Source organism: Micropterus salmoides, unplaced genomic scaffold, assembly GCF_014851395.1.
Source record: "Micropterus salmoides isolate LMB-PRFRI ecotype aquatic unplaced genomic scaffold, ASM1485139v1 Ms_hic_scaffold_8, whole genome shotgun sequence".
Taxonomy (NCBI): Eukaryota; Metazoa; Chordata; class Actinopteri; order Centrarchiformes; family Centrarchidae; genus Micropterus; species Micropterus salmoides.
In genome coordinates, this window is record NW_024044570.1 from 15,551,525 (window position 1) to 15,564,953 (window position 13,429).

The following is a 13,429-nucleotide window of genomic DNA, read 5'->3' on the forward strand; positions in this document are numbered from 1 at the left end:
TTGACCATATGTTATTTTATTGCATTGAATTCAGTAGCTAAAATAAAATATGCCTAACATACATAGGTGAAGGAGTCCTCAGATTTGATGGTTAAAAGGCAACAAAATGAGATAGAAATATATAAATACATGATTGACTTTCCTATACACACCTTTGAGTTGTATGCACTCAAAGTAACCTCACATGCAATCTGAGCTGATGCCTCTGGCAGGTGGTGTGGTGGTGTGGGGTTGGAGGAGAATAGTAATGAGGGATTGATCGAGCCCGTTGGCTAGTGACTGACAGGATCTCTCTTCCCTCGGGGGGGAGGGGTCAGAGTCACAGCAAACCTCAGGTTCAGTAACCAGGCAGCTAAAGCCACTGGACAGGATCCTCTGATGGTTTGACCTGCTGACCGGCTAGCGGCTCACAGTTCCTCGCTGGCCACAGGTCCAGAGAGAAAGAGAGAGAGAAGTATCATCTAAACACATGAACTTATTAACAAGTACAAGGATTTAAGAGTCTGGTTTTAAAAAAGCAGTCAGTGATACACATCTTCAGCATAGCATCACAAAGCAGCAATTGTTCAACAACAGATGCAAAATTACAATCAAATAATGTAAAATGAAAGAGGTAAATATGCAGCAATACGACCCATCAGGGTTTCCTGTTAACCGTGTGTCCAAGTAACTGCTTTTAGCCCTTTGACTGGTGCAAAAAACATTCAGATCAGTCTTAGTGCATTGCTGTTTTCAGGATGTTTGATTATCTACAATTGCTTTTTATTTCATTTAATTCCCTTGTTTTAATCTCTTCTAACTATAAACAGAATCTCACTCATTGACCCAAGTGCTTCACTTCACAGTACTGTTGAATACCCCTAAAAACCCCCCACAGATTATTGCATACTATGCTGATGGCACACATACCTTGGCTCAGGTGTATGTTCTGTACCAGAGTTATTGTCAGACTGAAATGAGTTGGCATTAGTTGTGAGCTTCGCCACACGCCGGAGCAGTTGTGGAGGGATGAAACGGACAAAACTGGTTATACCTTCCAGGACTCTACAGAAAACCATTATCGGCCTCAAGTTTGAACACATTCAAAAACAAATCCCACATTCAAAAACAAATCCCACTTCCCTCATTTAGACAGACACAACTTACTTACATTCATTACTTCAGTTTTTTGGATGTGATCTGATTTGTGTGACCCATTTGGGTGTGCAATATTGCTGAAACGCTATCTTGGAAGACATGCCTTAATCAAACCATCATGTTAGGGGATCTCTGAAACAAGCAAAGTGCACAGTCTGTCTCTTCTCAAATCTCTTAATGGGGTAACCTTGCATTCACACGACGCACTCTGTGCTGGGAAAAGATATAAAAAAGGACAACAATTTTTGGTTTCAATCATCACTGGAAACAGTCGTGGACAAATTTCCAACTAAACAGGTGTAGCTAAAAGGGTCCACAAAATTGCCTGAACAATGGGGTGTAAATAAATACTTATAACAAATAACAGAGTGTGGTTATAATACATTACATAGAACAATTGATATTTTCATGAGGTGCTATATATACCCATCGATAGGTTTTGGATTTTATTACTATATTCAAAGATGCAATATCCTGTAGAAAATAAAAATCTATCATTGTCCATTATTATCCATAATCCATTCACTCTAATTAAAAATGAAACCAGTGATCTCTAATCTGATCAGAATAACACACCCTCCTACTTTAAAATTTGAAAAAGTAGTGGTTAAAACAATGCCAAGAAGGAGTTGATCTCCCTTCTGTTCAGGCATTATAGGAGGGTGTGTATGAACCTCACAAGTTGGATGGAAGTTTGGACTGTTTTTGTTCGGTCGCTAGCATCTTTGCAGGGGATCTAGCGTGGGGAGAGTGAACACCAACGGACTGGTTCTGAGAGTCGGGCCCTGAATGTGTCCGACTTACAGGAGTGGCTTGACCCGGGATAGGACTGTAGGGTTTACTGACAGCCATGGGGGAGGAGAAGGGGCTCGATGCCCCTGCTACCACCTCTGAGGAGCCAATCATGGCCAAAGGCCTTTCCTGGTGTATAGAGCTGTGAGAGCCTGAGATAGTTTTTATTTCCTGGGTAAAGAGATATCCCGAGGACTCGGCCCTCTCTTTGAGGGAACAGGCCACCCTGGCAGGGCATGAGGTCTGAGTGGTTAGAGGGCTGTGAGAGCCCACGGTGCTGGGGAGCTCACTGTTGTAAATTGTCCTTCCCCTCACAGGGCTCTGTATGCTGGGACTGTGGATTGGGGGTGTGTAGCAGGGCGAGACCTCGGCAGAGCCATACTGGGCCAGAGAGGCGAGGGCCGAGTGCTCAGGAAGAACCTGGGGAAGGAAAACAGACTGGAGACCTGCAAGGCTGTGCTGCGCCAGGGAGGCTGCGGCCCCAGCTCCGACTGCAGACCCTGGAATAAATCCACTGGAGGAATGGGTACTGGTGATGAAGGGAAAATGTGGGAGGTTCAGACCACTGGATGTTCTGCCTGCTCTGTCATGATTGTATCCCATCTGCTGCATGATGGCGTGGGAGGTCGGCCGCAGCTGGCTTAGTATGGGGCTGACTGAGCTGGAGATCAGAGGGCTTATGATGGATGCAGAGGGGGCTGGAAACCTCCCTGCTAACCTCCCTGGCGCCCCCTGCTGGAGAAAACCTTTCGGGTGCGGTGGGGTGGTCATAGCACCATGGAAAGGTTGAGAATGGAGCTGAGCGGAGCAGGTGTAGGAGACAGTGGCCTGGCTGATGGGGAAGACTGAGGCTATGCCGGAGTGGGGAGGATGGGGTGGGGGCTGGTGTGAGGGAAGAGGGCCCAAAGGCTGCAGGCTGCTGGTGAAGATGGGCTGGGACGTCAGCGTGGGTGACAAGGGCCCACTGGAGGGATGGTGTGTCCTGAGGGACGCCAGTGTAGGAGTCTCAAACCCAAATCTAAATTTGGTGGAACTAGCAGGAGAACCGGGCCCTGAACCACAGCTGCTGGATGTGTTCGCTCCAACATGGACTCTCTTTGGATGGCTGGTGGGGTCCTTCAGTGGGCCTGGTGCCAGAGGATGATGGAAGAGGATCGAAGGCAGCTGGGATTGGTGGGCTAAGGCCAGAGCCAGTGGGGTAGTGGCAGCAGCAGCCTGGAGTGGAGCCTGAACCAATGGGGCCCAGATGACCGGGGTGGGTGATGGGGGAGCAGGGGGAGGGTTTAGACTGGTCTGGATCAGCTGTGTGCATTGGGCCATATCACGGTCATGTTGCACTATTCTTTGGATGATCTCACTCTCTTGGAAGTTTAGTGTGCCAGAACTTTGGTGATGCTGGACTTTATGCTGCAGAACAGAGTTCCTCTTCCCTGTTAAGAAAATACAAATAAGGCCATGCTATAACAAAACGTAACATATCTGCAACCAATTCACATGGATGTTCAGTTCTGATGTGAGGTGTTACACTGCAGCATAATGTAGCTGAAACAGTGAAGAGAGTAAGTGTCACGTGTTTCTTATTCTACACACTGTAGATGAAAGAAAAAAGGGTTTGTTAATCCACTGCCCTTCGTAAAGAATAATCTCACTATAAACACTATTCTAATAGAAAACACCGCTTGAGCCACTCCTGATTAGATACTCCCAGGAAGTTATAAAGCCTCCCCTCTTTAGCCCCGTCAGTCCCCCAAACCGTTGCAGAGTGCAGAACAAAGACACAACATATGTGAGTTAAAAATGTCATACTGATAATCTTATTTAATTTGGCTAATATTTCATGGTTTTGTTTGAGTGTTAAACAAATTGTTTTGTATTTTATTCCTACAAGAGTCCTACGTTTGGTAAAATCTGAAGAACAAGAAGCATTAATGTGAGAATAATGATAAACTGATTTACTTTATTAATCAAATTGAATCCATTATGTAATGTGAGTGTTCAGATTCGTATGTTTAAATATGCATCCCACATTACATGTTGTCAGCCACCATCACTGTAGTTTTTTTTTTCCGTTTCTAGGTGTAATACCAATAACACATAAATAAAATATAACTGCTTTTATTCAAACTAGAGCTTAAAACATAATACATGAAGAGCAAATAAAATAAAATGTAAATATATAAATAAAAATATTTAACTGTAAAACATGGAATTGGCCTAAAGACTGGTTTTATCTTTTGGCAAAGGACTCACCGATGCGGTCTAGGCGGTCGAGAGCCACAGTTTCAAAGGCTCTCCTCATCATGGGATACTCCTCCAGCACCTCGTTGAAGTTGTCCACCGACAGAGAGTACAGCCGACAGTAGTTATCTGCTCGCACGCTGGCTGTCCTCCTGCCTCGGGTCAGCAGGCAGATCTCTGCAAGGAGAGGAGGAAAAAAAACTTATTATCACACTTATTATATATTATTTGTACCATTTTTTAAAAACATGTCCTGCTTACATTAACATTACTTTCTGGTCCTTCTATTTATATTAGTCTTGAAGCAGTTACTTAAATCAATCTAAGTAGAGATCTGTATATATTTATATATATATGTGTGGTGTGTGTGTGTGTTGTGTTTGCATATGCATGAGCCATTATTAGGTTGGAGGTGTGATGTGTATGCAACCCAAGAAGAGTTTCTTCTCTCTTCTCTTCTGTACCTGACTTTCTCCTCCCTGAGCATGAAATCAATAAAGAAAAACACGTCCTGCTGCGAGCAAGTCAGAACAAAAAGGACTTTTTAAAAAAAAAGGGTGTTATGTGATGATTTTCCACTTTTCTCATACAAGTTGTGTGATATATTACAGCCACATTTATATCTTTTTAGATCCATTCATAAAAGTGAAGGCAAAAAAAAAAGTTTCATTAGTGTGAGACGATAAAACACGAAAAGACCATTGCCTCTGAACCCCACAGATGGAGCACTTAATGCAATTTTTGCAGCTTACAGTTTGTCCTGACCTCATCTGTCGTGCCAGATCAAAAAATAAAATAATGCGCCATTTGAAAAAAAAAAGTAGACATATTTTTCAGGACAGACATATTGAGGATATACAAACACACACACACAGACTCACACTCTCTCTCTCTCTCTTCTCTTTCCTGTTCATTAATTTAATCTATTTATTACACGTGACAACGTGGGATTTCTGATATATTTATTTTGCCATGTGTTGGTTTAAAACACACATTGTCTGTCCTCATTTACCATTTTCAAATCTGTGCGTGTTTAGCTGTGCTAAGGAACTTTAAGCCAAAATATGTCATGTTTTGTGATTACCATATCAGTCCTAAACCAAAAACGTTGATGGAGCATTGTTAAACATTAAAATACTATACTTTGTTTCGAAAAAAGTTGTTTGGGTTGTCAGATCACACTGCAGTGAGATGAAAAACCAAGTTAAGACATTTGATGATAACATTTCACTTTGCAAAAAAGCTGGACACCGACTACAACAGTTTGAGACGATGTAACAAGGACAACAGCAAATGCAAAGTTCTGGATTTCAGCTTTAAATACGGTGTTAACAAAGGGGGAAACCCCCACAGATGGATGAATCAAAGATCACAAAGCTTTGCTCCTCTTAGTCCAGAGCCATTTTAAGGAGATGATGTGGGCAGTTTTACCAGCTGTATTAGTCAGGGAAGTTAATCTGTTGAGTGCCGAAGCAAAATAAATCAAAACAATTCATACTCACCATTTCTTCATACATTCAAACAGCTACTGAATATATTAGCCTGCAGAGCACACCGCAGGTTGTGTGCAGACATTACCTCCAAAATAAGAGCCATCAGACAGCTTGGTGTCCGTGCTGCTCTTGGTCAGGACACTGACAACGCCGTGCTGGATGAAGTACATCTTCTTGCCGATGGTTCCCTCTCTGATGATGTAGTCGCCTGGCTGGAACACCTCAAAGCGCAATTTGGTCAGCATGGAGGTGACAAAGTTTGGATCAGCGTTGGCGAACAGAGGCATGGAGGCCACCAGTTTACGACAGTTAAAGTTGATGATTTCCTGCAGAAGACATAAAAGTTTAGCTGAGGCTAATGTCAGCGTTATCACACGTGTACATTTCACTCATTACAAACGCAGGGTGGCCATCAGCTTACTGCTCTGCTAATGAGGCACTCTGTCCTCATACAGTCTCCAGCCATTACTACATTAATACTATTACTACTATTACATTAATATTAACATTAACCCAGAAGTCAGCCATATTAGATTACATAAATAATCAACTGTAAACCATTTTTTATAAATTTTATTAAATGTTTATATATTTGTGCTTTTAAATGCAAAATAGGAGGTGATTAAATGTTTTAGACTTTTAAAATGATGATGACTCGGCAGTATTATTATCAAGATAACAACAAAGTAGATTACTTCTGACCTCTCGCAGTGGCTCATTCAGCTCCTCCAAAATGCTTTCCTCGTCAAACATCTTGCCCTGATAACGATGCTCGTAGTAGTCGTGGATCCTCTGGCGCATGTCGGCAGGGAGCTTGTGGAAGGACATGTACTGCTCCACCTGTTTATACTGTAACAACCACAACACCGCCGATTATTACAATAACAAAATCAATAAACATTTATTCATTTAGCTGACGCTTTTATCCAAAGCGACTAGCGAGGTCGCGCGCCTCTGGAGCAACTAGGGGTTAAGTGTCCTGCTCAGGGACACATTGGTGGGTGTGTCACAGTGGGGATTTGAACCCGGATCTCTCACACAAAAGTTATGCGTCTTATCCACTACTCCATCACCCCCAATAACTGCATTTCTGTCTACGACAAAATGCAACAGTCATGTCAAAATGAATATATTAAAGTGATTGATGTGTTGGCTCAGAGGTGGACTATAATGTGTCTCATTATGTTAACAGTCAACTGCCAGGCCATCTGTGAAACCTGCCCACAGAGCAATGTTGGGCCTCTGTCCCATCTGACAAACACAGTTGCGCTCTGCAGGCTGTAGCTAATAACATTAACTACTGTGTCCTTCAGCGGCGTTCTCTACCAGCGAAACACATGTGAACAGTCCGTGTACCCAATCGATGTATGTTATGTGCCGCTGTAAGTCACCTCTCTCCAATATGTCCCTTTTTTCTGTGTTAAAAATCCACAACAGTAGCTCCAAAATCTCTACCCCTTCTCGTCTATGTCTGTAGTGCATTTTTTTTACTTAAATGCCTAAAGATTTATGCCAACGGGGTAAAGTCTTCACAACATTTCTGGTTGAAATACTTTCTCACAATGTCACTTATCATCACCATTTAAAGTCCATTTCAATCATTTGTGGAACAGAAATCACACAAGCACCACAGTGGAATATTTACATATAAAGTTACTTACATGTAAAGACCCTGTCCTGCATTCAAAATCTTAGGAAAAGTACTATCAGCTAATTCTACCTAAAGTATTAAAAGTAAAAGTATTCATTATGTAAGAAAATAGCCCTGGATTATTAATACTGATGCATTAATGTGTAAATAGCATTTTATTGTTGTGGTTTGTCAATGTGGAAGTCATTTAGTAATTTATACTGCTGGGTAGTTTAATCTACAACAATGCATTGTATTTTATAAACTGATCATATGTTTTGTATATAAAATTGTAATTTGGAAAGCTATTTATAAAGCTTTTACATAAATGTAGTAGAAGAAGAGCAGAAGTATACAGTAGCATAAAATGGAAGTACTTCAGTAGTGTACAAGTAGCTCAAGTACCTAAGTACACTATTTGTGTAAATGTACTTGGTCTGATCATTTCACCACTGATTTCAACTCTCCTATAGAAAAAGAAAGTAGATTTTCTTTGACAAATACAAGCCAAAGAACAAACACCCACTTTTTCTTGGTACTGCCTCCTGGAGGAGTCCAGAGACTGAATCAGTGCAGTCGCATGCCCCACAAACATGGCAAAGCAGGTAGCGCCCACAATCATGCTGAGGATGGTGAGCCACACGTCAGCCATGCCGATCGGGGGGTACAGCCCGTACCCGATGCACAGCATGTGACTCATGGCCTTGAACAGGGCGTAGGAGTATTGCTGACCCCAAGTGTCATTCTGTAGGAGACGAAGAGGAGGAAAGAAAAAACTTTATCAATATCCACAGCACTAATGCTGCGGCACATCTGTGTTTATCTATTCAGAGTTTCAAGACCACAGATGATGACGCTTTTATTTTCCAGCTTTACCAGAAATGTTTGGAAAATAATTAATGAATCAATAATTAAAATAGTTGCCAATTAATTTTATCAACTTAAATTGAATGAAAATGAATGAATAAATGAGATTATAGTGTGTTTTAAAAGTCCCCGAAAGAATCCCTGACTAAATAAGTATGTTTAAATACGTTTTTTTTTAAAGTTTAACATTCAAGAACTCAGCTATTTTGCTTCATCATGACTGTGTGGGCTCGCGACCCTGTACGCAGGATAAGCGGGTGACGATGGATGGATGGATGACTGTGTGGGTGTGGTTTGATTTAACTCGATTGACAGGGATCAAACAATCAAATGTTGCTAAATCCTGACTGGTGCACAGAAGTATGTATATGTATCACCTTTTTCCAGCTGAGACCCGCCTGTCAGTGCCATGGATGTAGCATTAGAACTGGATACTGGACCCCAAGATTGCGCCTTCTCAGTCCAATGAGAATTGCTTGCCTGGCGCATACGCCAAAAAGGGTTCTAGCTTCCGGGTCTACTTTATGCGGCCCACCGAATGGTTAGTATTTCTCTCGTTGGCCTCTCCCACAAGTTCCCACTCGGCCCATAGACAAACCCATTTATATTGTGATGACATCACAGACTTTTAAATTGCTTTTCTCAACTTAATGAAAGTTTTACAAATAAAAAAATAAACAAAAATAAACTTCGATGTTTCATAAATCCATAATTAAAAAAGTCATAACTGACCTTGTTTGCAGCTCGAGGTGTCCAGTCAACAGTTTTACAGACGTCTCTTTTATAATGGTGGTTTATGAGAAAAATTACTTTTTGTGCTGCAGGGGAATTTTTCTTTGCAATACAGTGAGTGGCAACAAATACAAATACTCAAATACTCCCTGTATTGTTATTTGTCTTGTACTGTAGTGTATTTGTATGATACTGTGTTCTCTTGCTGGCTGAGGTCAAGTACAATGTTCACACAAGCTTGATACAAATTGGGCAGGAATAAGGATGCGCATGTTCTGAATGGACTGCCAGAAAATCTCTCATGTTTATTCAGGACCCCATCCCCGAGAGTATGAAGGTTATTGAAAGAATAGGTTTTCAAGGGCTTTAAGAGGAAAGTTTTTGGATGCTGTCTGACTCATAAATATCACCCACTTACCACCATCTTGTTTCTAGTGACCCAGCAGTCAGCAGGGAAGTCCTGCAGCATGGGAACCAGGAACTGCAGACAGCCATCCCAGTGACACAGCAGCAGCATCATACCAATCAGGTTCATGATACGCACCATGGCGCTGGCCAGGTCATAGGTCATATGGAAAACCTGTGGCACAGATTATCAGCATTAATGGAACTGAAACAACGAAACGCACATCTCTTTGTAAATAAATCTATGAAATTTAAATTCTTTCATGTAATCAGAGGATTTGAGATATACAATCAGTGCTGTGCGGGCCAATGGGTACAGTGGTCCTACACCAGACCACAGTGTTCTTAATCTTCTACAGGCCACCACACGCTGTTTCAGAGTTGCATAACCATCTACGAGCAACATTAATGGCCTACAGGAAGTGCCGCCTCAGTTGGAATTATAAAAATAAGATAATGTAGGATATAATCAGTTATTAAGTAAGTTGATTGTATGTGAGCCTCAGAGTGCAACCAACACATTAACTCCACATACAGCTTTAGGATTTTTTTTACAATAAGCAGCATCATGTATTTTCCCCTGAAATAAACAACATGTAGTAATCCTGACAAGGCCACAAGTTCTGAGAAATCTGCTAATGCAAGAGAAATCTCACATGTACAGCATTTCACCCAGAGGAATATCTGAGAGTACAGCCTTTGCACTCCAAGTCCCTATTTTCCGCATGTGTTTTTTAAAAATCTGTCATCCAATAAAAACTGTTACGCACAGAAAGCTAGCGCAGAGTCCGATGCGTTTTACTATTCTATTTATTGCGAAAATTCACAATACAACACAAATTGGAGTCAAATGGTGAGGATGATTTTGTGGACACCTCGTCTGTCTGCAGCTCCTGCAAGTTGACACAGTGTGAGGTCGTATTTATTTTTAAATGTGCGACAACTTCGGAAGAAAAATACAAGAGGCTGCATACAGGCCAAGGCTGCATTACATTCATAATTGATTAATTTGTCTGCTCTATGAAATGCCGATCACATGCTCTCAGAGCAAGGTGGTATCTTTAATTGACTTGTTTTGTACAACCAGCAGTTCAAACCCAAATATATCCTATTTGCTATCGTAAAAGACTTTTTTATTTAGTAACAATTAAAAAGAGAAGTTTTGGCATTTTTTCCTAAAAAATAGCTAAAACGATGAATTTTCTGTTGAGTAATCAACAAACTTTTACAGCTCTATTAGCTAGTTTGAAGTCTTATATGAATATCCAAAGAGCCTATCCCTGGAGGATCTACCTCTTCCCACTGGTGGATGTAGCGAATGAGTCTGGAGAGACGCAACAGCCGCAGCAGACTGAGGATTTTGGTGAAGCGGACGATCCTCAGGGCTCGGGCCGTCTTGTAAAAGTCTGAGTCGATGCGTGTCTCTACGATGAGAAAGATGTAGTCCACAGGTATGGAGGAGATGAAATCCACCACGAACCAGCTCTTCAGGTACTTGATCTTGATCTGCTGTGGGTCCAGGATGATCTCTGTGTTGTCCTCCTTGACGATGCCCGTGCGGAAATTGAGGACCAGGTCCATAAGGAAGAACGTGTCCGAGACCACGTTGAAGACGATCCAGGGCGGTGTGTGCTCATCCTTGAAGAAGGTGATGCCCACAGGGATGATGATAAGGTTTCCTACCATCAGCAGCAGCATGGTCAGATCCCAGTAGAACCTGAAACACAAATAACTCATAATGTAGAAAGCAGCAAGCCAAAGTAATTTAGGCCCAGACACAGTCTTGGGATAAATCATCATAAACTTTACTTATACCTTTGAAAGAATACCTGGGATGAATATTTTATTGATGCATAAGTGAGTTGTTTTGGCATTTTTATACCTTCATTACAGATCTGACATTGAAGAGATGCCATTTTGACAAGAAAAAAATGCATCCATTTCCAGCTTCTCAAATATGAGGATTTGATGCTTTTCTTTGTCAAAATTAAAGGGATTAACAATCAAAACACAACACTATTTAGCATTCCATGACTGACAAGGAGAACGGAGAAGAAACATCTTTATAGTAAACAGAATATCTTTGAGTTTTGGTGTATAACAAGCATTTTCAATACATTACATTCTGGGAAATTATAATGGACATTTTTCATCATGTTGTTACATTTTACAGATAAAACAAAAAATCGACGAATTGACATAATAATAGGCAGATTAATCTATAATGAAAATAATTGTAAATTGTTGTCCTGTTAAGAGTACTGATTATCAGTAAGTTGTACCTTATGACTGGTAAAATGGACGAAAAAAAATCAGACACACAGGAACAGATAATGAAACAACACCAATTGTATCAATGGTTGCTGTTCATTTTACACAGAGGACTTTTAAAAGCAAGAGCCTGAGTGTGTGGGTCTATGTGCATACTGAATATGTGCTGCATATTCAAAGCCATTCTGGACGTGTAGGAACTTCAAATAGAAACAAATCCCTGTGCAACTTGCAGTCTCACACTGTAACTCACAGTCTGGTAGATTTATGTTCAAACGAGCAGAAACAATACAAACACACTGTGTGAGCATAAACATTAACAAAGCAAGAAATGCACTGATTCTAGAAAACAACAATGGTTGTCTAATTCTGTTCAGTACTTGGGGTTCTGGCCACAGGGACAGAGAGGAAAATGGGTTACTGGAATTCATCTAAATTGTTCATGAGGAAATATTGATTTTCACAACTCATTAAATTCTCAAGTATTAGCAGCAGTGTTCAGTTTCATCCATAATTGCATGAAAAAGGGGGCTGCTTGTAGTTGTTTACAGTCAAGCCATCAAATTACATTTCAGTTTTTCAAAATATTTTCATTACATTTCACAGCTTCATTAATTTGGTAAAATATAAAGCCAACAGTTATAAGCTGTAAAATAGCCATTCTGTCTGACAACAAATGCTGTTTCACTTACTTTCGTGAGATCTGATATTGTCAGCCGTCAAATGTCTAACTCCCCTGATTTTGCAGACTGCCTTTGCTGATGTAGAACAGAGGAAAATATCACAGCATTTTACAATTCACAGGAAAAGTAATGGACAGCCGAGATCTGCACAGTGTCAACCAGTTACCATCTTGAGTGTGCATGTGAGTTGAGAAAGCATGCATGCAGGTGACTACATGTCCAATCTATTTCAGAGACCTTATTAACCATGTGAGTAGTACAGTATGTGATAATGATGTCTACAGATGAACAAAAATCATAAAAATTCTGTGCTCAAATGAGGGTACGAATGGAGAAACAACCAACAGTAGAAATGCGTCCAGGGTATATCAAAAACCAACAAACACAATTTTACCTACTCTGGTTACTTCACAGGAGAACATTACAGAAGTGAGGCCAGGCCATTTGTTCTAATCAGCTTTCTGTTGTTCTCTGCCAAACAAAGCATTTGCATTCCCCTCTTCATCTGCCTGTTGTCTCTGTGGTGACACACTGGTCCTAATTGCACGTCCCCTCTCTAGCTAAATCCACCGTTATCTCCTGGGAATCCATGTCATCTCCACAAGTCAGCTCCCATCAGCCAGATGTTGAGTAGTTAGCATTACTGCTCGGCACACGTCACCGTGCTGCAGAACACTGGAACAGCTGGACCAAAAAAAAAAAAGGTCTGCAGGGGACAGTGCATTACTGCCGTTCCCCCAAAGACCATCCTGTTTGCTCATCAGCTGACTGTGCATGCAGCATTCAGCCTACAAAGATCAGATAACTTGCTGGTGTAATCTGGTGTTACCATCAAAATAAAGCTGACAGTTGGGGGTCTCTGGACCTTTACTGGCCAAGAGAGGAATCTTGCACTATTTGGGTCAGAGTGCAACTCTGTTAAAGAGCATGAGAGCACAAAGAGATGGGAGTTACAAGCAAAGTGAACACAAAAAGGCTTAAAATGGTGAAAGGAGCTTAGATCAATCAGGACAGCTGAAAAGGGGATCACATTTGTACTAGAGATACTTATCTCTTGCTGCCAGAGCACAGCTGAAGCACAACAGCCTGCATGCAGCTCAGTGGCTTAACACACACCTGTACTGTGGCTCAGGCCTACCAGCAATCATATTAACCATATTTACACAGCGTGCCAGTTCAGC

At 41.3% G+C, this 13,429-nt stretch overlaps 1 protein-coding gene across 2 annotated transcripts in view; it reads right to left on the reverse strand.

The window, feature by feature from the left end:
• The window catches only part of LOC119894027 (potassium/sodium hyperpolarization-activated cyclic nucleotide-gated channel 3-like), a 26,357-nt gene continuing 12,928 nt past the window's right edge, over positions 1-13,429 (reverse strand). For both annotated transcript variants that reach the window (XM_038706510.1, XM_038706511.1), the window contains 7 exons: positions 10,588-11,011; positions 9,308-9,469; positions 7,817-8,035; positions 6,363-6,509; positions 5,746-5,986; positions 4,180-4,344; positions 1-3,359 (listed from right to left, as the gene is read on the reverse strand). In XM_038706510.1, the coding sequence (XP_038562438.1) occupies positions 1,813-3,359; positions 4,180-4,344; positions 5,746-5,986; positions 6,363-6,509; positions 7,817-8,035; positions 9,308-9,469; positions 10,588-10,992 (2,886 nt within the window). In that variant the 5' untranslated portion in view covers positions 10,993-11,011 and the 3' untranslated portion in view covers positions 1-1,812. The remainder of the gene's footprint in view (positions 3,360-4,179; positions 4,345-5,745; positions 5,987-6,362; positions 6,510-7,816; positions 8,036-9,307; positions 9,470-10,587; positions 11,012-13,429) is intronic.